Source organism: Ipomoea triloba, chromosome 15 (assembly GCF_003576645.1).
Source record: "Ipomoea triloba cultivar NCNSP0323 chromosome 15, ASM357664v1".
In the NCBI taxonomy this organism is placed as follows: Eukaryota; Viridiplantae; Streptophyta; class Magnoliopsida; order Solanales; family Convolvulaceae; genus Ipomoea; species Ipomoea triloba.
This window is the reverse complement of record NC_044930.1, coordinates 5,155,070-5,178,097: the sequence shown is the minus strand read 5'-3', so window position 1 is coordinate 5,178,097 and position 23,028 is coordinate 5,155,070. Positions and strand designations below refer to the sequence as shown.

General features: G+C 36.0%; 3 protein-coding genes and 1 pseudogene across 5 annotated transcripts; all 4 read right to left on the bottom strand.

Annotated features, from left to right (window-relative positions):
- Positions 1 to 3,437: 3,437 nt before the first annotated feature.
- LOC116007411 (receptor like protein 22-like) lies at positions 3,438 to 6,632 on the bottom strand. Its single transcript, XM_031248071.1, has 2 exons — positions 6,580 to 6,632; positions 3,438 to 5,744 (listed from the first exon to the last, which is right to left on the bottom strand). The coding sequence occupies exon 2, from the start codon at positions 5,430 to 5,432 to the stop codon at positions 3,795 to 3,797; it is 1,638 nt and encodes a 545-aa protein (XP_031103931.1). The 5' UTR covers positions 5,433 to 5,744; positions 6,580 to 6,632; the 3' UTR covers positions 3,438 to 3,794.
- A 927-nt stretch (positions 6,633 to 7,559) lies between these two features.
- Positions 7,560 to 10,703, bottom strand: LOC116006845 (receptor-like protein 7). Its single transcript, XM_031247339.1, has one exon. It carries the CDS (start codon positions 10,701 to 10,703, stop codon positions 7,560 to 7,562), a length of 3,144 nt encoding a protein of 1,047 aa, XP_031103199.1.
- A 1,604-nt stretch (positions 10,704 to 12,307) lies between these two features.
- LOC116005984 (receptor like protein 27-like) lies at positions 12,308 to 15,235 on the bottom strand. Of its 3 annotated transcripts, none has more exons than XM_031246218.1 (2): positions 12,925 to 15,230; positions 12,308 to 12,813 (listed from the first exon to the last, which is right to left on the bottom strand). In XM_031246218.1, the coding sequence occupies exon 1, from the start codon at positions 15,163 to 15,165 to the stop codon at positions 13,021 to 13,023; it is 2,145 nt and encodes a 714-aa protein (XP_031102078.1). In that variant the 5' UTR covers positions 15,166 to 15,230; the 3' UTR covers positions 12,308 to 12,813; positions 12,925 to 13,020. The 3 variants fall into 3 exon arrangements, with proteins under 3 accessions (XP_031102078.1, XP_031102079.1, XP_031102080.1); XM_031246219.1 differs by lacking the exon at positions 12,308 to 12,813 and having other exon boundaries at positions 13,041 to 13,199; positions 13,276 to 15,234; XM_031246220.1 differs by lacking the exon at positions 12,308 to 12,813 and having other exon boundaries at positions 13,063 to 13,172; positions 13,276 to 15,235.
- A 3,666-nt stretch (positions 15,236 to 18,901) lies between these two features.
- LOC116006844 lies at positions 18,902 to 22,324 on the bottom strand (annotated as a pseudogene).
- Positions 22,325 to 23,028: the final 704 nt, after the last annotated feature.

Here is a 23,028-nt window from a genome sequence, read left to right as displayed (position 1 = left end):
TTGATGTAAAGTGATGTAAACGTTTTATGTTATGAATTAATGGAATAGTTACGTTTACCTTCAAAAAAATTTAATTAATATTTTCCATTTTAAAATCGGAAATTGACTTTTGAAGGTTATGAATCTAACAATCATCTAGATCTAGATAATCTGTTTATTTTTATTTTTTATTTTTTTTTGATCTGTTTTATCTGTTAAGGAGTAGGCAGTAGACCCAAATTCTCACGTGGTATGCACGTGCCGATCAAATCGGTCTCCACGCCATGTCACGTGCCTAGGAAGAACATGCATGAGCTTCAATTCCCAAGTCTGGCACACCCCTCTACTAATCATTGCTTGGTCGATAGTTGACTTGTTTCTTAGGGTTTAGTTTTTGAGTTTCTTTTTTAAAGTAAAATATTGTGTAAAATATATTTTGTTAATCACATATTTGGTCTTTAAGATGTGTGAAAATGATCAAATTACTCAGTAATCCAATGCCACCGCATATTAGACACCACTACACCGATTTGGTGATTCAAGGCCAGCAGATAGGGGTGGAAATAAATCCGTTAACAAATTTTTTTTAGGTAGACCATGAGGTGTACATACTTTAACTAATCCCCATTCGCAAGAGGTCGGCTCAATTAAAGGGTAAAATCATGGTCAGATTGATTTTTTATACAAGAGGGAGTTTGAACTCTCGATCTTTAAGAAATAAGAGTACATGGTCACTCACGCTAACCAAGCTGGTTAGTCGGTTAACAAATTAGACTTTAGCTTGTTAGGAGGATCAGGTCAATAGTTTGAGTTTAGGCCTAAGCCTGTAAATAAATTTTTAATATGCAGGCTATATATATAGTCCAGGCTTCTGGACCTACTAGGTATAGGTAAGCCTTAAACATATATATATTTGGGCTTATTTAATTAAATAACCTTAAAATAAATATAGTTCCGACCTTTTAACCAAATTAGTCAAATAGGTAAATTTTCTATGAATCAGGAATAAAATGTACATTTTAACATATTAAAAGTACAATATTTGACAGTATATAAAATAAATAATCTCAATACACAAATAATACACATTCTATATATAAATAATACGGAGTATATCTTTAATATATTAAAAATGTCTTTTAAATTTATGATCCATGTAAGTCATGGTTCATTTTTGAGCCAACTTAGAGCAAGCCAAACCAAGCCAAATTGTATGTGCTAGGACCCAACCTATTCTGGCAATTATACTGTGCACCACGGTGCACATAGCAATGTACACCACGTACCTAAACGACGTCGTTTTGAGCATTGTAAACTAATCGTCCATTTTTTTTGGAAATCATGTTTCCCGTTTCGGCCGGTCTCTGTATTTATGTTAATATTCTGTGTATTCCAGGCAATCATTCTGTGTATTCTAGACAACCGTTCTGTGTATTCATGTTAGTAACACATGTTGTGATTTAATGTTAGTAACACATGTTGTGATGTGTTTGTGCATTCGAATGTTTAGGAGGATGAGTTATGTGTATTTTGTGTAAATATTCTGTGTATTCATGTTATTAACACATGTTGTGATGTGTTTGTGCATTCGAATGTTAGGATGATGAGTTCTGTGTATTTTGTGTCAATATTCTGTGTATTCTGGGCAAACATTCTGTGTATTATAGCAAACGTTCTGTGTATTTTATATAATGATTATGTGTATTATAGATAATGAATTCCATGGAGTCATTCGCGTCCGCGTCCACTAACATCTGTGTATTTTGTGTCAATATTCTGTGTATTCTGGGCAAACATTCTGTGTATTCTAGGCAAACGTTCTGTGTATTATTGATAATGATTATGTGTATTATAAACAATGAATTCCTTGAGTCATTCGCATCCGCGTCCATTAACACCGAAACGACGTCGTTTTACGTATGTGGTGCACATTGCTATGTGCACCGTGGTGCAGGGTATAACGATTGAAACTATTCTACCCCAATTGTTATCAATCATTATTGCATGGACCATGGTCCACACAGCTGTGTGGACCATGGTCCATGCAATAATTTGCCAATTGCTATACCATGGACCAATGTTCATAGGGTTCATATTTCATTGTAAATCCTAATACAAAAATTATGTATCTTCAGTTAATACATTTTTTTTATCTACAGTTAAAAGTTTCTGTACATATAAATAAATAACTTGATAATTGCTTATACATAATATGATAGTTACAGATACATAAACTTTCAGTTGCAAGCACATAATGTGTCAACAAAAGATACAGAATCTGAAGGTTATTTTTTGACCAGGGCCTATAATGCAAGGTAGACCATGGTTCATGTTATAATTTGCTATTCTACCCCTACTTGCAAATGACAAATTTTGTTACGCGTGTTACATATTTTAAATTTTTTTCACTCTAATTACTATTTTTTATTTTTAAATTAAAAGGAAATCACTATTTGGTCCCTCGTTTTTTAATTGTTAATGTAGTTCTTAGTTTTCAATTTTAACTAATTTGATCCTCGAATTGCATAAAATTTTGTCAATTAAACCATTCGAGGATCAAATCAATGAAATTTTAAAATGGAAAAATCACCATTTTGGTTTCTCTGAAAAGTTTAATTAACAAAATTTTAAACAATTCGATGATCAAATTAGTTGAAATTGCAAATTAAAGACTATTAATTGACAGTTGGAACGCAATTAAGGAACCAAAATGACGATTTTTACTTAAATTAATGATCAAGATATATACAAAATTTAAGATATACTAATCATTGTAGTGATAAAAAAAAAAACTAAGCTCACATGGATAGCTCAATTGGTCACAGGGATGAAGTTTGGGAGAAAAGACTGGGATCAAGTCTCACCAGTTGCAATCTCAGTTATGGACCCGATTTAACAAATATTCTAATTTTTACAATTATTTTCTTATCAAAATGTTCTTCACCTTGTAACGTATATTTTTACAGAATCTAAAGAAAGTGAATTTATAACTTTTTAAAAATTAGGAAAACATGTTAGCTGGCTTTAATATTTTTTAACAAAAAACTAAGACCTCACATTACATAAACACTAACATAATATATATATATATGGAGTTTACATGAATTTCCCACTTGATGGACATATCGACTTTGCCTCTAATTTAAAAAAAAAAATAAAATCACAACAGTTCATTTGTTATCCATTCTTAAAATATTTCATGATTTATATTACTAACATAAACTCTATGCAATTCTAGCAATTTACTAATGAAGACAATATATTGGTAAGTGATAACCACAAGGTTACAAGTTCGACTATATTCCCAATTAGAGTTTAATATGTGGTCATTTACTGACTAGAGTTACAATGCTAGGTTTATTCATGCACACCCTCAGATAATGGTTGCGGAGTTTTATCATCACCAAAAAAGAAAAAAATAAAGAAGAGAAAGAAGAAAACCTTCCTAACATAAAAACTTACAAACACATAAAAGGGTAGATTTGAAATGTTTATTAATTAAAGCAAATGGTTCTTCGCCCATGACCCAACAACATGCAACTCCTTCAAAAGTGATTACACATAAATATTTGCAAACCGAGAAGAAGGATATAGTAGACTTACTATAGTACAAAACATGCAAACATGCATGCACTACCTAGGAGCTATCACCATCATAATCACTGAGCTAAGCATTCGCACCTACAAACTGAAGTGGAGTGAATAATAATGGTCTTAACAAGAAGTGCTTGGTGTGTAATCAACAGTGTTTATATGAAAAAATTGTGCTCCGTATAACATTGGAGGTATTCAAGATTACCTGCAAGGGATGCAACTTAGATTGATATGATTCTGTTCCTGCGAACTCTGCTTCTTGGTTTCAGAGATTTTCTTCCTCGTTGTCGTGGACTGAATAGCGGTACTAAAACATTGTCAAGTTGTTTGTATGCTTCCCTGCATCTCTTGTTATGCAAAAGCATCCAAAGGTACACGCCTAAACCCACCATGAATCCCAAAGCAGAAGTTACATATTCCCATTTGATCTCAAGTTGGCCACCACCCAATTCTATCTCAGATTTGCCGCCACGGGAACTTGTTGGAGGTTTGCAACTTTTTGAGAGAGGAAAACCGTAGAGTTGTTGATTCCCTAGGTAGGAATCTGGTCCAAATGTATTAAGTTGATTGCCGGTTGGAATCATACCAGAAAGTCTGTTGAATGATAAATTCAAAACAGAAAGGAATGTGAGTTTCGCGAGCTGTGCCGGGATCTCTCCATCTAGATGGTTTGCTGAAAGGTCTAAGGATTCAATCCTTTTAAGATTTCCGATTGCTTTAGGGATATTCCCTGTGAGAGCATTGTGTGATAGGTTGAGAAAGTAAAGTGATGTGAGAGCTCCAATGGTATTTGGTATAATTCCATGGAAATTATTGCTTGAGAAATCAATAGATGTAAAGACTCTGAGAATTTTCACCAGTTCCATCTCAACCCCCTTCACGGTTAACAATACTTTATCTTGGTAGTAGAAGTCATTGAGTCTCAAGAAGTCAAACCTGATGTTACCCCTAGATTGCGCAGTATTATCTTCATCAACAGTCATTCCTTTCCAATTTAACAACTTTGGGGAGAGTTCTCCAGTGAAATTATTGGAAGCAATATCAATAATCTGAAGATTTGGCCACATATGGTTGGCATTAACACAATGAAGGTCGCCATTGAATCCATTGGATCGCAAGATTAGCACCCGCATGCTTGATAAATTCTGCAATGGGCATGGAAAGGTATCTACAAATTTGTTACTCCCTAAATTTAGAACTTCTAAGGATGAGCAATTGATTAGAGAACTAGGAATCCTCCCTTCTAAGACATTCCTGCCGAGGTCTAAAGTTTTTAGAGCACAATTACTTGGAAACGAATCAGGTATGTTACCGGTGATTTGGTTTTTCCCAAGGTTTAGTACTCCAAGTCCAAGAGTCTCAATCCCAGTAATGTTGAATAGACAGGATGGAAGTATGCCATTCAGTTTATTATTGGATAAATCAAGAACTTGTAGATAGCTTGCATTGCATATGGATTCAGGAATTGCCCCAGTGAAGCTATTATTTGAAAGAGACAAGAAAGAAGCAAATGGAGCATAACTTCCAAGATCAAATGGGATGGAACCATTAAAAAAATTGTTTGAGTAATCAAGATATGCAGCATCCTGGACCTGGGATGGGACTACTCCAATGGGAAGTTGGCCTTGCAGTTGATTTGAGTGCAAGTCCAGTACTACAAGAGTACTTGGAATTGTGTAAGGCTTTTCTAGACCATCTAAGAAATTGCAGGAAAGATTGAGATGATCCAGACTTCCATTACCCACATTCCATATCCAGTTTGGTATTTCCCCTCTAATTTCATTGTCTGATAGGTCTAAAATGATAATACTTGAATGAGTTCTGAGATTTGGAAACTTTTGTAATCGACAAGAAGCCATTTTCAATACTGAAATTTGGGGTAAGAATGAGGATGTTAAACTACCACTACTTATGTCAACTGACAAATTGTTGTGAGAAAGTTCAAGTCTTGTGAGGTTCTTGAGCTTTTGGAGACTTTCAAATCCTACCCTTCCACTGAACGAGTTGGAAGAAAGTATTAGTACTCTTAGATTGGGAAGTTCAAAGAAGTACTCTGGAATTGACCCATTTAGATGGTTAAAACTCAAGTCCAGTGTTTCCAATTGAGAGGCAGATACATTCAGGTATTCATCAACTTCCCCGTCAAATGAATTGTTGGAAAGCACAAGTTTCTGCAATGATGGATGTGAAAAAAGAGATGAGGGAATTCTTCCAGAGATAAAATTTGACTCTAAATATATATCCACAATTTTTGAAAGACCTCCAAAATGTTCTGAAGAAAGTGGACCTGTCAGGCTATTAACAGAGAAGTCTATGTGGGAAAGGTTCTTTGACAATCGGAAAAGTGGGATTGGGCCAGTGAAATTGTTAAATGAGAAGTCAACATAAATAAGATTTTTAAGTGTTGCCATTGTAGAGGGAATTGATCCACTGAATTTACAGAAAGAGAGATCTATCCAGGACAAGTTGCTAAGATTACTAATGGATGCTGGCAACGAACCAGAAAATTGAGTGTAAGCTACTGAAATCATCTCAAGTGATCCATTCTTGGGAAATGATGGGAAACTGCCACTAAGATTCTGATTGTTTGCCAAAATCAATTCCTGTAAACCTTGTAACTGAAATATCTCTCTTAGAAATGCTCCCTGCAGATTACAGGCACTGAGGCTTAAGGTTTTCAGGTTCAAGAAATTTGCAAAGAATTTTGGAACTGTACTGGAAAAATCATTCTTATCCAGATAAATTTCAGAAAGGAAACGAAGTTTCAAAAGGGAAGGATGAATTGGACCTGAAACTCTACAGTTTTGCAAGCTCAACACTCTTAAATTAGGCAGAGATGAAGACAAGGCCTGACACCATTCACTCCTTTGAGCAGAAAGATCAACACCATCAAGATAAAGTTCTCTGAGTTGTATAGAGTTCTCAAAGAATTGCTTTAGATTTGGATTCTCAAGTCTAAGTGGTGGACCTATTGGGAAGAGGACTGAGAGGTCAAGAGTAACTAACCTTGTCAGCCTTGATATCCCATTCGGAATCTGCCCTCCAAAACCAGTATTTGACAGATTAAGATATGTCAAGTTGGTAAGATTATAAATCTGAACTGGAAATAATGGAGTTGAGTTGAAGGTGTTGAAAGCCAAATTTAGCCTCTCAAGGTATTGAAGACTGAACAGAGTACTTGAGTTCTGAATACCATCTAGTGTAATGGATTCATTGTCAAGAATCAAACTGATAACATGACCTGAATCATCACACTCGACGCCAGGCCAGTAACAACAGTCGTGTGTGTTCGTATTCCAGTTCACAAGCTTGGTTGAAAATGTTGAGTCGAACTTGAGGCTACTCCGCAACTGCAACAACAACGTTTTCTGATCACTCATGCATTGAGTTTCCACCAATGAGATGTTGAAGCCACATATTATACTCAGAAAAGATATCAAGAAAAGCCATGGAAGTAGTGGAGTTTTCATTGTTGCACAACCAAAAGGTAGGCTAAAATCTGTGTTTTGGGGAAGCTTAGCTTTGAAGTGAATGAGAATAGTGGCAGGGGTGACTAGTGAGATAGATTAACATTATATTAGTCAAATTTGATGTCTAATTTTGGGTTCTACTGTTGCAGAAACCAATCTTAGCTTGTCAATTCAAAGTCACCGTTTATGTCAAAGTCATCTCAGTGTTTCATCTTGACTAGCAAGTTGATTGGTTTTGCAGAATTTCTACGAAATTCGTTTATTATGGAAGTCCAAATATTCAGCTGATATTATAGGTTGACAGTTGATTGCCTAATCCAACAAATAAATGCAAACACTCGTAATTCATAACAATCAAAATGTTTATAACATCATGGGCAGTAAGCCTTGCAGTTGATTTGAGTGCAAGTCCAGTATTGAAAGACTATTTGGAATTATTTAAGGCTTTTCTAGACTATCTAAGAAATTGCAGGAAAGATTGAGATGAGCCAGACTTCCATTACCCACATTCCATATCTAGTTTGGTATTTCCCCTCTAATTTCATTGTCTGACAGGTCTAAATGGATCAAACTTGATTGATTTNATCCCAAAGCAGAAGTTACATATTCCCATTTGATCTCAAGTTGGCCACCACCCAATTCTATCTCAGATTTGCCGCCACGGGAACTTGTTGGAGGTTTGCAACTTTTTGAGAGAGGAAAACCGTAGAGTTGTTGATTCCCTAGGTAGGAATCTGGTCCAAATGTATTAAGTTGATTGCCGGTTGGAATCATACCAGAAAGTCTGTTGAATGATAAATTCAAAACAGAAAGGAATGTGAGTTTCGCGAGCTGTGCCGGGATCTCTCCATCTAGATGGTTTGCTGAAAGGTCTAAGGATTCAATCCTTTTAAGATTTCCGATTGCTTTAGGGATATTCCCTGTGAGAGCATTGTGTGATAGGTTGAGAAAGTAAAGTGATGTGAGAGCTCCAATGGTATTTGGTATAATTCCATGGAAATTATTGCTTGAGAAATCAATAGATGTAAAGACTCTGAGAATTTTCACCAGTTCCATCTCAACCCCCTTCACGGTTAACAATACTTTATCTTGGTAGTAGAAGTCATTGAGTCTCAAGAAGTCAAACCTGATGTTACCCCTAGATTGCGCAGTATTATCTTCATCAACAGTCATTCCTTTCCAATTTAACAACTTTGGGGAGAGTTCTCCAGTGAAATTATTGGAAGCAATATCAATAATCTGAAGATTTGGCCACATATGGTTGGCATTAACACAATGAAGGTCGCCATTGAATCCATTGGATCGCAAGATTAGCACCCGCATGCTTGATAAATTCTGCAATGGGCATGGAAAGGTATCTACAAATTTGTTACTCCCTAAATTTAGAACTTCTAAGGATGAGCAATTGATTAGAGAACTAGGAATCCTCCCTTCTAAGACATTCCTGCCGAGGTCTAAAGTTTTTAGAGCACAATTACTTGGAAACGAATCAGGTATGTTACCGGTGATTTGGTTTTTCCCAAGGTTTAGTACTCCAAGTCCAAGAGTCTCAATCCCAGTAATGTTGAATAGACAGGATGGAAGTATGCCATTCAGTTTATTATTGGATAAATCAAGAACTTGTAGATAGCTTGCATTGCATATGGATTCAGGAATTGCCCCAGTGAAGCTATTATTTGAAAGAGACAAGAAAGAAGCAAATGGAGCATAACTTCCAAGATCAAATGGGATGGAACCATTAAAAAAATTGTTTGAGTAATCAAGATATGCAGCATCCTGGACCTGGGATGGGACTACTCCAATGGGAAGTTGGCCTTGCAGTTGATTTGAGTGCAAGTCCAGTACTACAAGAGTACTTGGAATTGTGTAAGGCTTTTCTAGACCATCTAAGAAATTGCAGGAAAGATTGAGATGATCCAGACTTCCATTACCCACATTCCATATCCAGTTTGGTATTTCCCCTCTAATTTCATTGTCTGATAGGTCTAAAATGATAATACTTGAATGAGTTCTGAGATTTGGAAACTTTTGTAATCGACAAGAAGCCATTTTCAATACTGAAATTTGGGGTAAGAATGAGGATGTTAAACTACCACTACTTATGTCAACTGACAAATTGTTGTGAGAAAGTTCAAGTCTTGTGAGGTTCTTGAGCTTTTGGAGACTTTCAAATCCTACCCTTCCACTGAACGAGTTGGAAGAAAGTATTAGTACTCTTAGATTGGGAAGTTCAAAGAAGTACTCTGGAATTGACCCATTTAGATGGTTAAAACTCAAGTCCAGTGTTTCCAATTGAGAGGCAGATACATTCAGGTATTCATCAACTTCCCCGTCAAATGAATTGTTGGAAAGCACAAGTTTCTGCAATGATGGATGTGAAAAAAGAGATGAGGGAATTCTTCCAGAGATAAAATTTGACTCTAAATATATATCCACAATTTTTGAAAGACCTCCAAAATGTTCTGAAGAAAGTGGACCTGTCAGGCTATTAACAGAGAAGTCTATGTGGGAAAGGTTCTTTGACAATCGGAAAAGTGGGATTGGGCCAGTGAAATTGTTAAATGAGAAGTCAACATAAATAAGATTTTTAAGTGTTGCCATTGTAGAGGGAATTGATCCACTGAATTTACAGAAAGAGAGATCTATCCAGGACAAGTTGCTAAGATTACTAATGGATGCTGGCAACGAACCAGAAAATTGAGTGTAAGCTACTGAAATCATCTCAAGTGATCCATTCTTGGGAAATGATGGGAAACTGCCACTAAGATTCTGATTGTTTGCCAAAATCAATTCCTGTAAACCTTGTAACTGAAATATCTCTCTTAGAAATGCTCCCTGCAGATTACAGGCACTGAGGCTTAAGGTTTTCAGGTTCAAGAAATTTGCAAAGAATTTTGGAACTGTACTGGAAAAATCATTCTTATCCAGATAAATTTCAGAAAGGAAACGAAGTTTCAAAAGGGAAGGATGAATTGGACCTGAAACTCTACAGTTTTGCAAGCTCAACACTCTTAAATTAGGCAGAGATGAAGACAAGGCCTGACACCATTCACTCCTTTGAGCAGAAAGATCAACACCATCAAGATAAAGTTCTCTGAGTTGTATAGAGTTCTCAAAGAATTGCTTTAGATTTGGATTCTCAAGTCTAAGTGGTGGACCTATTGGGAAGAGGACTGAGAGGTCAAGAGTAACTAACCTTGTCAGCCTTGATATCCCATTCGGAATCTGCCCTCCAAAACCAGTATTTGACAGATTAAGATATGTCAAGTTGGTAAGATTATAAATCTGAACTGGAAATAATGGAGTTGAGTTGAAGGTGTTGAAAGCCAAATTTAGCCTCTCAAGGTATTGAAGACTGAACAGAGTACTTGAGTTCTGAATACCATCTAGTGTAATGGATTCATTGTCAAGAATCAAACTGATAACATGACCTGAATCATCACACTCGACGCCAGGCCAGTAACAACAGTCGTGTGTGTTCGTATTCCAGTTCACAAGCTTGGTTGAAAATGTTGAGTCGAACTTGAGGCTACTCCGCAACTGCAACAACAACGTTTTCTGATCACTCATGCATTGAGTTTCCACCAATGAGATGTTGAAGCCACATATTATACTCAGAAAAGATATCAAGAAAAGCCATGGAAGTAGTGGAGTTTTCATTGTTGCACAACCAAAAGGTAGGCTAAAATCTGTGTTTTGGGGAAGCTTAGCTTTGAAGTGAATGAGAATAGTGGCAGGGGTGACTAGTGAGATAGATTAACATTATATTAGTCAAATTTGATGTCTAATTTTGGGTTCTACTGTTGCAGAAACCAATCTTAGCTTGTCAATTCAAAGTCACCGTTTATGTCAAAGTCATCTCAGTGTTTCATCTTGACTAGCAAGTTGATTGGTTTTGCAGAATTTCTACGAAATTCGTTTATTATGGAAGTCCAAATATTCAGCTGATATTATAGGTTGACAGTTGATTGCCTAATCCAACAAATAAATGCAAACACTCGTAATTCATAACAATCAAAATGTTTATAACATCATGGGCAGTAAGCCTTGCAGTTGATTTGAGTGCAAGTCCAGTATTGAAAGACTATTTGGAATTATTTAAGGCTTTTCTAGACTATCTAAGAAATTGCAGGAAAGATTGAGATGAGCCAGACTTCCATTACCCACATTCCATATCTAGTTTGGTATTTCCCCTCTAATTTCATTGTCTGACAGGTCTAAATGGATCAAACTTGATTGATTTCTAAGGTCAAGAAACTTTTGCAATCCACAAGAAGACATTTTCAAAATATTAATCTGGGGTAATGATGGATGTGAAAAAAGAGATGAGGGAATTTTTCCCCAGATAAAAGTTGACCCTAAATTTATAGTCTCAATATCTGAAAGGCCTTCAAAATGTTTAGAAGAAAGTGGACCGGGAAAGTGGACCGGTCAGGCCATTATGAGATAAGTCTAAGTAGGTAAGGTTCTTTGAGTATCGAAAGTGTGGAATTGAGCCAGTGAAGTTGTTACCTGAGAAATCAACATCAACAAGATTTGTAAGTTGTGATATTGTAGAGGGAATTGTTCCACTGAATTTGCAGTTCAAGAGATATATGCTGGACAAGTTGCTAAGATTACTAATAGATGCTGGCAAGGAACCAGAAAATTGAGTTCCAGATACTGAAATCATTCTAAGTGATCCATTCTTGGGAAATGATGGGAAACTGCCACTAAGATCTGGATTTTTTTGTCAAACTCAATTCCTTAGCTTCTGCAAACTACAGAAGCCAACCTTAGCTTGTCAAGGTCGCCGTTTAAGTTAAGGTCTTCTCAGTTGAGTTGTGTGATCTTGACTGGCGATCAACCATAGCTTGTAATTCACGTTGATAGGAAGTAATCCCCACTCTCAATAGGTTATGCAGAACTTCAGATATGCCAATTCTTGCTGTCTGGATTTGTAAAACTAAATGTTTGACCACAGCTTTAACTAGAATTGATAGAATATTGGAGGGATGATTAAACGTGGCATAAAAGCATTGGGGTATGGACGAGATGACGTGTATGTTCTTGTTTAAGGAGAGGTCTCAAGTTCAAACAATTTGTTGTCCAAATCTAAATAGTTGTTCTTTGTGTTGAAGGGGATTTTGTTTTAAACAACCAAACTGTTTGTTGGTTTTGAAACTGTGTTCTTTGTTTTAAATTTTAGTATTATTGAAGTCTTCTCCTTCACTAGGACTATCGACGTTTTATCAAAAATGAAAACTCTGTTACTCCATACAACATTTGGAACAGAATCGAAAATGAAAACCTTGTATTTGTTACAACATATTTTACATAAAATATAGCTGCAGTCTTGACAAACATGCATAGTATAACTATTACAAATAAGACCATGATTGGTAAGTGTTAACCACAAGATTACAAGTTTGACTATTTTCCCAGTAGGAGCTTGTGGTCCTTTGCTTGCTAGGGTTATAAGACGATGTTTATTCATACACACCCTCTGGTTGCGGGGTTTTATCATCACCAAAAAAAAAAAGGAAGAAGAAAACCTTCCTAACATAAAAACTTACAAACACATAAAAGGGGAGATTTGAAATGTTTATTAATTAAAGCAAATTGTTCTTCACCCATGACCCAACAACATGCAACTCCTTCAAAAGTAATTACAGTTAAATATTTGCAAACCGAGAAGAAGGATATAGTAGACTTACTATAGTACAAAAGATGCAAACATGCATGCACTACCTTGGAGCTATCACCAAATCACTGAGCTAAGCATTCGCACCTACAAAATGAAGTGGAGTAAATAATAATGGGCTTAACAAGAAGTGCTTGGTGTGTAATCAACAGTGTTTATATGAAAAAATTGTATAACATTGGAGGTATTCAAGATTACCTGCAGGCAGCAGCTTAGATTGATAGGATTCTGTTCCTGCGAACTCTGCTTCTTGGTTTCAGAGATTTTCTTGCATTTCTTGTTATGCAAAAGCATTCAAAGGTACACGCCTAAACCCAGAATGAATCCCAAAGCAGAAGTTACGTATTCCCATTTGATCTCAGATCGGGCACCACTAAAACTTGTTGGAGATTTGCAACTTTTTGAGAGAGGAAAACCGCAGAGTTCTTGATTCCCTAGGTAGGAATCTGGTCCAAATGTATTAAGTTGATTACCTGTTGGAATTTTACCAGAAAGTCTGTTGAATGATAAATTCAAGTCAGAAAGGAAGGTGAGTTTCGCGAGCTGTACCGGAATCTCTCCATCTAGCTGGTTTGATGAAAGGTCTAACGACTCGACCATTCTCAGATTTCCAATTGTTTCAGGGATATTCCCTGTGAGAGCATTGTGTGATAGGTTGAGAACGTAAAGTGATGTGAGAGCTCCAATGGTATTTGGTATAATTCCATGGAAATCATTGCTTGAGAAATCAATAGATGTAAAGGCCCTGATGTTATCCCCAGATTGCGCAGTATTATCTTCATCAACAGTCATTCCTTTCCAATTTAAGAAATTTGGGGAGAGTTCTCCAGTGAAATTATTGGAAGCAATATCAATAATCTGAAGATTTGGCCACATATGGTTGGCATTAGCACAGTGAAGATCACCATGGAACCCATTGGATCTCAAGACTAGTACACGCAGGCTTAAGAAATTCTTCAATGGGCATGGAAAGGTATCTACAATTTTGTTACTCCCTAGATTTAGAACTTCTAAGGATGAGCAATTGATTAGAGAACTAGGAATCCTCCCTTCTAAGACATTCCTGCCGAGGTCTAATGTTTTTAGAGCACAATTACTTGGAAACGAATCAGGTATGTTACCGGTGATTTGGTTTTTCCCAAGGTTTAGAACTCCAAGTGGAATGTGGAATAGACAGGATGGAAGTATGCCATTCAGCCTATTGTTGGATAAATCAAGCACCAATAGATCGCTCGCATTGCATATGGATTCAGGAATTGCTCCAGTGAAGCTATTATTTGTAAGAGACAAGAAAGAAGCAAATGGAGCATAACTTCCAAGATCATATGGGATGGAACCATTGAAAAAATTGTTTGAGTAATCAAGATACTTATTAGCATCCAGGGCTGGGGCTTCTCCAATGGGAAGTTGGCCTTGCAGTTGATTTGAGTGCAAGTCCAGTACTGAAATACTACTTGGAATTGTGTAAGGCTTTTCTAGACCATCTAAGAAATTGCAGGAGAGATTGAGATGAGCCAGACTTCCAATACCCACATTCCATATCCATTTTGGTATTTCCCCTCTAATTTCATTGTTTGACAGGTCTAAATGGATCAAAATTGATTGATTTCTTAGGTCAGGAAACTTTTGCAATCCACAAGAAGACATTTTCAGAATATGAATCTGGGGTAAGAATTTTGGAACTGTACTGGAAAAATCATTAACATCCAGATAAATTTCAGAAAGGAAACGAAGTTTCGAAAGGGAAGGATTAATTGGACTTGAAACTCGACAGTTTCGCAAGCTCAAAACTCTTAAATTAGGCAGAGATGAAGACAAGGCCTGACACCATTCACTCCTTTGAGCAGAAAGATCAACACCATCAAGATAAAGTTCTCTGAGTTGTATAGAGTTTTCAAAGAATTGCTCTAGATTTGGATTCTCAAGTCTAAGTCGTGGACCTATTGGATAGAGGTCTGAGAGGTCAAGAGTAACTAACCTTGTCAGCCTTGATATCCCATTAGGAATCTGCCCTCCAAAACCAGAATTTGACAAATTGAGATATGTCAAATTGGTAAGATTATAAATCTGAACTGGAAATGGAGTTGAATTGAAGTTGTTGAAAGCCAAATTTAGCCTCTCCAAGTATTGAAGACCGAATAGAGTACTTGAATTCTGAATACCATCTACTGTAATGGATTCATTGTCAAGAATCAAACTAATAACATGACCTGAATCATCGCACTCGACGCCAGGCCAGTAACAACAGTTCTCTGTGTTCCTATTCCAGTACACAAGCTTGGTTGAAAATGTTGGGTCGAACTTTAGGCTACTCCGCAACTGCAACAACAACGTTTTCTGATCGCTCATGCATTGAGCTGCCACCAATGAGATGTTGAAGCCACATATTATACCCAGCAAAGATATCAAGAAAAGCCATGGAATGAGTGGAGTTTTCATTTTTGGACAACCAAAAGGTAGGCTAAAAATCTGTGTTTTGGGAAAGCTTAGCTTTGAAGTGAATGAGAATAGTGGTCCGAGTGACTAGTGGGTTAGATTAACATTATATTATTTCAAGTGTTTTAGTCAAATTTGATGTCTAATTTTGGGTTCTACTGTTGCAGAAACCAATATTTGCTTGTCAATTCAAAAGTCACCTTTTATGTCAAAGTCGTCTTAGTGTTTCATCTTGACTGGCAAGTGGCAAGCTAAGTTCATTGGTTTTGCTCTACAAAACTCGTTTAGGCCTTTCTCAGAAGTTTCTTCTCTTGGTTTTTTTTGGTAAACCACAGTATTCATATCATCATCCAGACATCATTATCCACTATCTCACTCAATCACAAAACTTCTTTTTCTCATTAGTTGTACAAATTTTTAATTTTTTGTGGTCCCACCATTTTACTCTACTATATTTTAATTATTTCTTTATTATTATCATTATAATTACAATTATTATTTTTATTATATTAAAATTTAACATATCAAAATTAAAATAAATTTATAACTATAAAATTGTTAAAAATTTAACAACAAAATTAAATTTAACAATGTTTCAACAATTTTTTCTTTGTTTATAAAAAAAAAAAGAAAAAAAAAAGAAGTCCACTACTACCAAAATTTAACAAAAGAAATTAACAAAAAAAAAAAAAACCAAAGGAATTTGGCCGTTGCATTGAAAAATAAAATAACAAACAAAATAACATTTCAGAGTGGTCGCCAACTCTGAAACGCCATAGCACGCGCCCGCTAGTTGGCAGTAAAGCGCAAACGCATCTCACTTGTTTTTTTTTTAACCTAACAAATTGGTGGTGTTACAAAAGAATTTTTTTTCGAAAAACTAACACCCCCATTTGTTTAAAACAACAGAGCTAAGTTCTCAAAAACGATGTAAAAAACATCGAAATATTCAGCGGATGTTATAGGTTGACAGTCGATTGCCAAATCCAAGAAATAAATGCAAACACTCGTAATTCATAACAATCAAAATGTTTATGACATCATGTTTTGTCCCCGTTGTCCATCTAATTAAGGGATAAAGTGCGGATCATATTAATTTTTCATACTAGCTAGAGAGGATTCTGAACTCCTGACCTCTCTTAATGGATGAGAGTGCACCATCACTTACGCCAATCAAGTTGGTTAGCAGGTAATTAATTAATTATTAATTATTCCATATAAAAATATAAAGCATTAAGATAATTGCAGAAGAAACGAGCAAATACTAATTTTGGTCCCACGACTATTAGCAAAATAACAATTTTGGTCCACATGTTTAATTTCTACCAATTTTGGTTCCACGCCTATTGTTTTAGTACCAATTTTCATCAACGACTACTGTTTTATTGCCAAAATTCATCGCACCGGTCACCCATCAGTTTAAAATGTGCAAAAATCTAAAATTGTTAAAGGTATTTTCATAATTTTCAATTTAATACCCTAATTTGAGCATGAATAAATGGATTTAAGTCTTAAGATCGATCAAAATTCGTAGTTTTTCCTCCTCATTTTACCTTAATTTGAGAAGGAGAACTGTGAATTGTAACCGATCTTAGGGCTTAAATCTCTTTATTCATGCTCAAATTGAGATATTGAGTTGAAAAGGACGAAAGTACCTTTAAAAATTTTAGGTTTTGGCACGTTTTAAACAGATGGGTAACCGACGCGATGAATTTTGACTGGTAGTAGTCGTGGGACCAAAATTGGTACTAAAACAATAATCGGGGGACCAAAATTGGTAGAAATTAAACATGTAGATCAAAATTGTCATTTTGCTAATAGTCGTGAGACCAAAATTGATATTTGCTCCCGAAGAAAGAGTGGACACTTATTATGACTTACGAGATTGATAAATTGGTTGACTTTTGGAAAGCTGCTAGGGAAAGTTTTTTTTTTTTTTTTTTTTTNTTTTTTTTTTTTTTTTTTTTTATTTATTTTATTTTTTTTTATAGAATGCAAATAATATTTTTGCGGTCAAGTCATTGAGAGTGTCTCAAAGACCAAAATTTTCTCTAGCAATGAGGTAAGTGATATACTTTACTATTGCATTTAAGCTACAAACCAATAAACACAACCAAACATGTAGTTCAGTTTTAACAAGGTACGCAATACCATGTGCACGACAGTGGTATACTATGTGCGTGGTGTGTTTATTTTGTGCATATATCTAGTATGCATTTGCATATGAATGCGGAACCGTGTGCACATTAGTGCTGAATTGTGTGCATATCTGTAATAACTTAAACCATACATAACCTCAAATGCTCACACGCACAACATAAATAGGAGATTATAATGACACAATTCAAGATAAATACTAATTTACTAAGTGGTAAAAAGGTCGAAACCGTACATCCAATAAAACAAATACATACCAGAAAATCCAAAAAAAAACAATGCATGTTCTCAAAAAGAGATCACTACGCACCATCCAACTAAACATCACACCCAAAAAAAAAGGTAACATATAAATAACAAATGTAAATGTGTCCCAATAAAATACCTTCATCGTCATCGCGAGAGGACGGAGTCTGCCGCTTTGATCGCCGGAGAAAAGTGCCTGCCATCTACTATTCGCTGCTCCGATCGCTAGAGCACCCATCGCTCGTGCAACAAGAAGGAATTGAAGAGAAAGAAAGAAACGAGAGCGTAGAATGTGGAAGACAAAAATAATAAGAGAGAGAAAGAGCCGGTGTAAATAAACCCAATCCCAAAGAAGGAGAAGAAGATCTCAGAATTGCAAAACATACAATGATGCACATAGTTACAAAATTGCCTAAATGCCCCTGAAACTTAAAAAAGAAAAAAAAAAAAAAAAAAGCGCCTCCCACATTAAAATAAAATTAAATTAGAACCTTCAAAATAAAATAATGAATAATTGCGATTTGATCTCACAATCTCATATGGATAGGGTGATCGCACCTAATTCTAAATCTCTCTGTGTGTAAAATAAGAATTTAAATTTTATGAAATTTTAGACTATATATTTTGAGACATTAAATTTATTTATTATTAAGATTTAACCCATGTTCGAATTTTTACAATTATGTTCTTATCAAAATGTTCTTCACCTTGTAATGTATTTTTTTTTAGAGGAATCTAAAAAAAAGTGAGTTTATAACTTTTTGAAAATTAGGAAAACATGTTAGCTAGCTTTAATATTTATTAACACAAAAACTGAGACCACACATCACATAAACACTAACATAATGTGAAGTTGACAGGAATTTCCCAGGCTACTTGATGGACATATTGACTTTGCCTCTAATTAAAAAAAAAAATTAAGCTCACAATAGTTCATTTGTTATCCATTCTTAAAATATTTCATGATTTATATTACTAAACATATATAAACTCCATGCACTTGTAGCAATTTACTAATCAAGACAATATTGGTAAGTGGTAATCACTACAAGTGGGAGCTTGTGGTCCTTTGCTGACTAGGGTTGCTAGACGAAATTTATCCATGCACACCCTCAAGTAATGATGGCCGAGTTTCATGATCACTAAAAAAATAAAAATAAAATAAAACCTAACATAAAAACTTACAAACACATAAAAGGGTAGATTTGAAATGTTTATTAATTAAAGCAAATGGTTTTTAACCCAACAAAATGCAACACCTCCAAAAGTGATTACACATAAATATTTGCAAACCGAGAAGAAGGATATAGTAGACTTACTAGAATACAAAACATGCATTACCTAGGAGCTATCACCATCATAATCACTGAGCTAAGCATTCGCACCTACAAAATGAAGTGGAGTCAATAATAATGGGCTTAAAGAAGAAGTGGTTGGTGTGTAATCAACCGTGTTTATATGAAAAAATTGTATAACATTATTGGAGGTATTCAAGATTACCTGCACGAGCTGCAGCTTAGATTGTTAGGGTTCTGTTCCTGCGAACTCTGCTTCTTGGTTTCAGGGATTTTCTTTCTCGTTGTCGTGGACTGAATAGCGGTACTAAAATATTGTCAAGTTGTTGGTATGCTTCCCTGCATCTCTTGTTATGCAAAAGCATCCAAAGGTACATGCCTAAACCCACCATGAATCCCAAAGCACAAGTTACATATTCCCATTTGATCTCAGGTTGGGCACCACCTAATTCTATCTCAGATTCGCCGCCATAGGAACTTGTTGGAGGTTTGCAACTTTTTGAGAGAGGAAAACCGCAGAGTTGTTGATTCCCTAGGTATGAATCTGGTTCAAATGTATTAAGTTGATTACCTGTTGGAATCATACCAGAAAGTCTGTTGAATGATAAATTCAAATCAGAAATGAATGTGAGTTTCGCGAGCTGTGCCGGGATCTCTCCATCTAGCTGGTTTGCTGAAAGGTCTAACGATTCAATCCTTTTAAGATTTCCGATTGCTTCAGGGATATTCCCTGTGAGAGCATTGTGTGATAGGTTGAGAAAGCAAAGTGATGTGAGAGCTCCAATGGTATTTGGTATAATTCCATGGAAATTATTGCTTGAGAAATCAATAGATGTAAAGACTCTGAGAATTTTCACCAGTTCCATCTCAACCCATTTCACGGTTAACATTACTGTATCGTGGTAGTATAAGCGATTGGATCCCAAGTAGTCTAACCACTTCACGGTAATTATTGCTTTATCTTGGCGGAAGCGATTGGGTCCCAAGTAGTCAAACCTGATGTTACCCTCAGATTGCGCAGTATTATCTTCATCAACAGTCATTCCTTTCCAATTTAACAACTTTGGGGAGAGTTCTCCAGTGAAATTATTGAAAGCAATATCAATAATCTGAAGATTTGGCCACATATGGTTGGCATTAACACACTGAAGGTTACCATGGAACCCATTGGATCGCAAGACTAGCACACGCAGGCTTGATAAATTCTTCAATGTGCATGGAAAGGCATCTACGATTTTGTTACTCCCTAGATTTAGAAGTTCTAAGGATGAGCAATTGATTAGAGAACTAGGAATCCTCCCTTCTAAGACATTCTTGCCGAGGTCTAATGTTTTTAGAGCACAGTTACTTGGAAACGAATCTGGTATGGTACCGGTGATTTGGTTTTTCCCAAGGTTTAGAACTCCAAGTGGAATGTCGAATAGACAGGATGGAAGTATGCCATTCAGCTTATTGTTGGATAAATCAAGCACCTGTAGATAGCTTGCATTGCATATGGATTCAGGAATTGGCCCAGTGAAGCTATTATTTGAAAGAGACAAGAAAGAAACAAATGGAGCATAACTTCCAAGATCAAATGGGATGGAACCATTGAAAAAATTGTTTGAGTAATCAAGATACATAGCTTCCATGGTTGGGGCTACTCCAATGGGAAGTTGGCCTTGCAGTTGATTTGAGTGCAAGTCCAGTACTGAAAGACTAGGAATTGTATATGGCATTTCTAGACCATCTAAGAAATTTTGGGAAAGATTCAGATGAGTCAGACGTCCATTGCCCACATTCCATATCCAATTTGGTATTTCCCCTCTAATTTCATTGTCTGACAAGTCTAAATGGGCCAAACTTGATTGGTTTCTAAGGTCAGGAAACTTTTGCAATCGACAAGAAGCCATTTTCAGTACTGAAATTTGGGGTAAGAATGAGGTGGTTGAACTACCACTACTTATGTCAACTGACAAGTTGTTGTAAGAAAGCTCAAATCTTGTGAGGTTCTTGAGATTTTGGAGACTTTCAAACATAAACTTTCCATTGAAGGAGTTGGAAGAAAGTAATAGCACCTGCAGCTTTGGAAGTTCAAAAAAGAACTTTGGAATGGAGCCATTTAGAAGGTTAGAACTCAAGTCGAGCACAACTAATTGAGAGGCAGATGCATTAAGGTATTCATCAACTTGACCATCAAATTTATTGTTGGAAAGCACAATTCTCTGCAATGATGGAAGTGAAAAAAGAGATGGGGGAATTCTTCCAGAGAGTAAATTAGACGCTAAATCTATATTCACAATTCCTGAAAGGCCTCCGAAATGCTTGGAAGAAAGTGAACCAGTTAGGCCATTACCAGATAAGTCTATGTAGTTAAGGTTCTTTGACCATTGGAAATGTGGGATTGAGCCAGTGAAGTTGTTATGTGAGAAATCCACATAAATAAGACTGGTAAGTTGTGCCATTGTAGAGGGAATTGATCCACTGAATTTACAGAAAGAGAGATCTATCCTGGACAAGTTGCTAATATTACTAATGGATGCTGGCAACGAACCATTCTTGGGAAATGATGGGAAACTGCCACTAAGATTCTGATTGTTTGCCAAACTCAATTCCTGTAAACCTTGTATATGAAATATCTCTCTTGGAAATTCCCCCTGCAAATTACAGTCCCTGAGGCTTAAGGTCTTGAGGTTCAAGAAATTTGCAAAGAATTTTGGAACTGTACTGGAAAAATCATTAACATCCAGATAGATTTCAGAAAGGAAACGAAGTTTCGAAAGGGAAGGATGAATTGGACCTGAAACTCTACAGTTTCGCAAGCTCAACACTCTTAAATTAGGCATAGATGAAGACAAGGCTTGACACCATTCACTCCTTTGAGCAGAAAGATCAACAACATCAAGATAAAGTTGTCTGAGTTGTATAGAGTTCTCAAAGAATTGCTTTAGATTTGGATTCTCAAGTCTAATAAGTGGTGGACCTATTGGGTAGAGGTCTGAGAGGTCAAGAGTAACTAACCTTGTCAGCCTTGATATCCCATTCGGAATCTGCACTCCAATACCAACACTTGACAAATTGAGATATGTCAAGTTGGTAAGATTATAAATCTGAACTGGAAGTAATGGAATTGAGTAGAAGGTGTTGAAAGCCAAATTTAGCCTCTCAAGGTATTGAAGACTGAATAGAGTACTTGAATTCTGAATAGCATCTAGTATAATGGATTCATTGTCAAGAATCAAACTGATAACATGACCTGAATCATCACACTTGACGCCAGGCCAGTAACAACAGTTGTCTGTGTTCCTATTCTAGTTCACAAGCTTGGTTGAAAATGTTGGGTCGAACTTGAGGCTATTCCGCAACTGCAACAACAATATTTTCTGATCGCTCGTGCATTGAGCTGCCACCAATGAGATGTTGAAGCCACATATTATATGCAGCAAAGATATCAAGAAAAGCCATGGAAGGAGTGGAGTTTTCATTTTTGCACAACCAAAAGATAGGCTAAAATCTGTGTTTTAATTTGGGGAAGCTTAGCTTTCAAGTGAATGAGAATAGTGGCCGGGGTGACTAGTGAAATATATTATTTCAAGTTTTATAGGCAAATTTGATGTCTAATTTTGGGTTCTACGTTTACTGTTGCAGAAACTAAACAATCTTAGCTTGTCAAAGTCCTCTCAGTCTTTCATCTTAACTGGCAAGTTGATTGTCCAAACATTCGCTGTTTTTGACTACTAGTGAGCTCTGTGAATGCTTCGATTATGTTCCTCGCTGTTTGTCAGGGCTAGTGTGTATGAACACTGTTATTCATGAATGAAATTGATTGGGTTTTGCAGAATTTCTACGAAATTCTTTTATTATGGAAGTCCAAATATTCAGCTGATATTGTAGGTTGACAGTTGACAAATGCCCCAATCCAAGAAATAAATACACACTTGTAATTCTTAACAACCAAAATGTTTATCACATACTTCATATTTTGTTCCCGTTCGCATTGAGCCGATTTAATTTAGGGATAAAGTACTGATCATATTAATTTTTTCATATGAGAGAAGATTCTGAACTTTCAACGACCTTTCCGAATTAGCAAGTAATCAATTAATTATTAATTATTCCATATAAAACTAGAAAACATTAAGATAATTGCAGAAGAAACGGTGGACAGTAGTAAGTTTTATTTTATTTT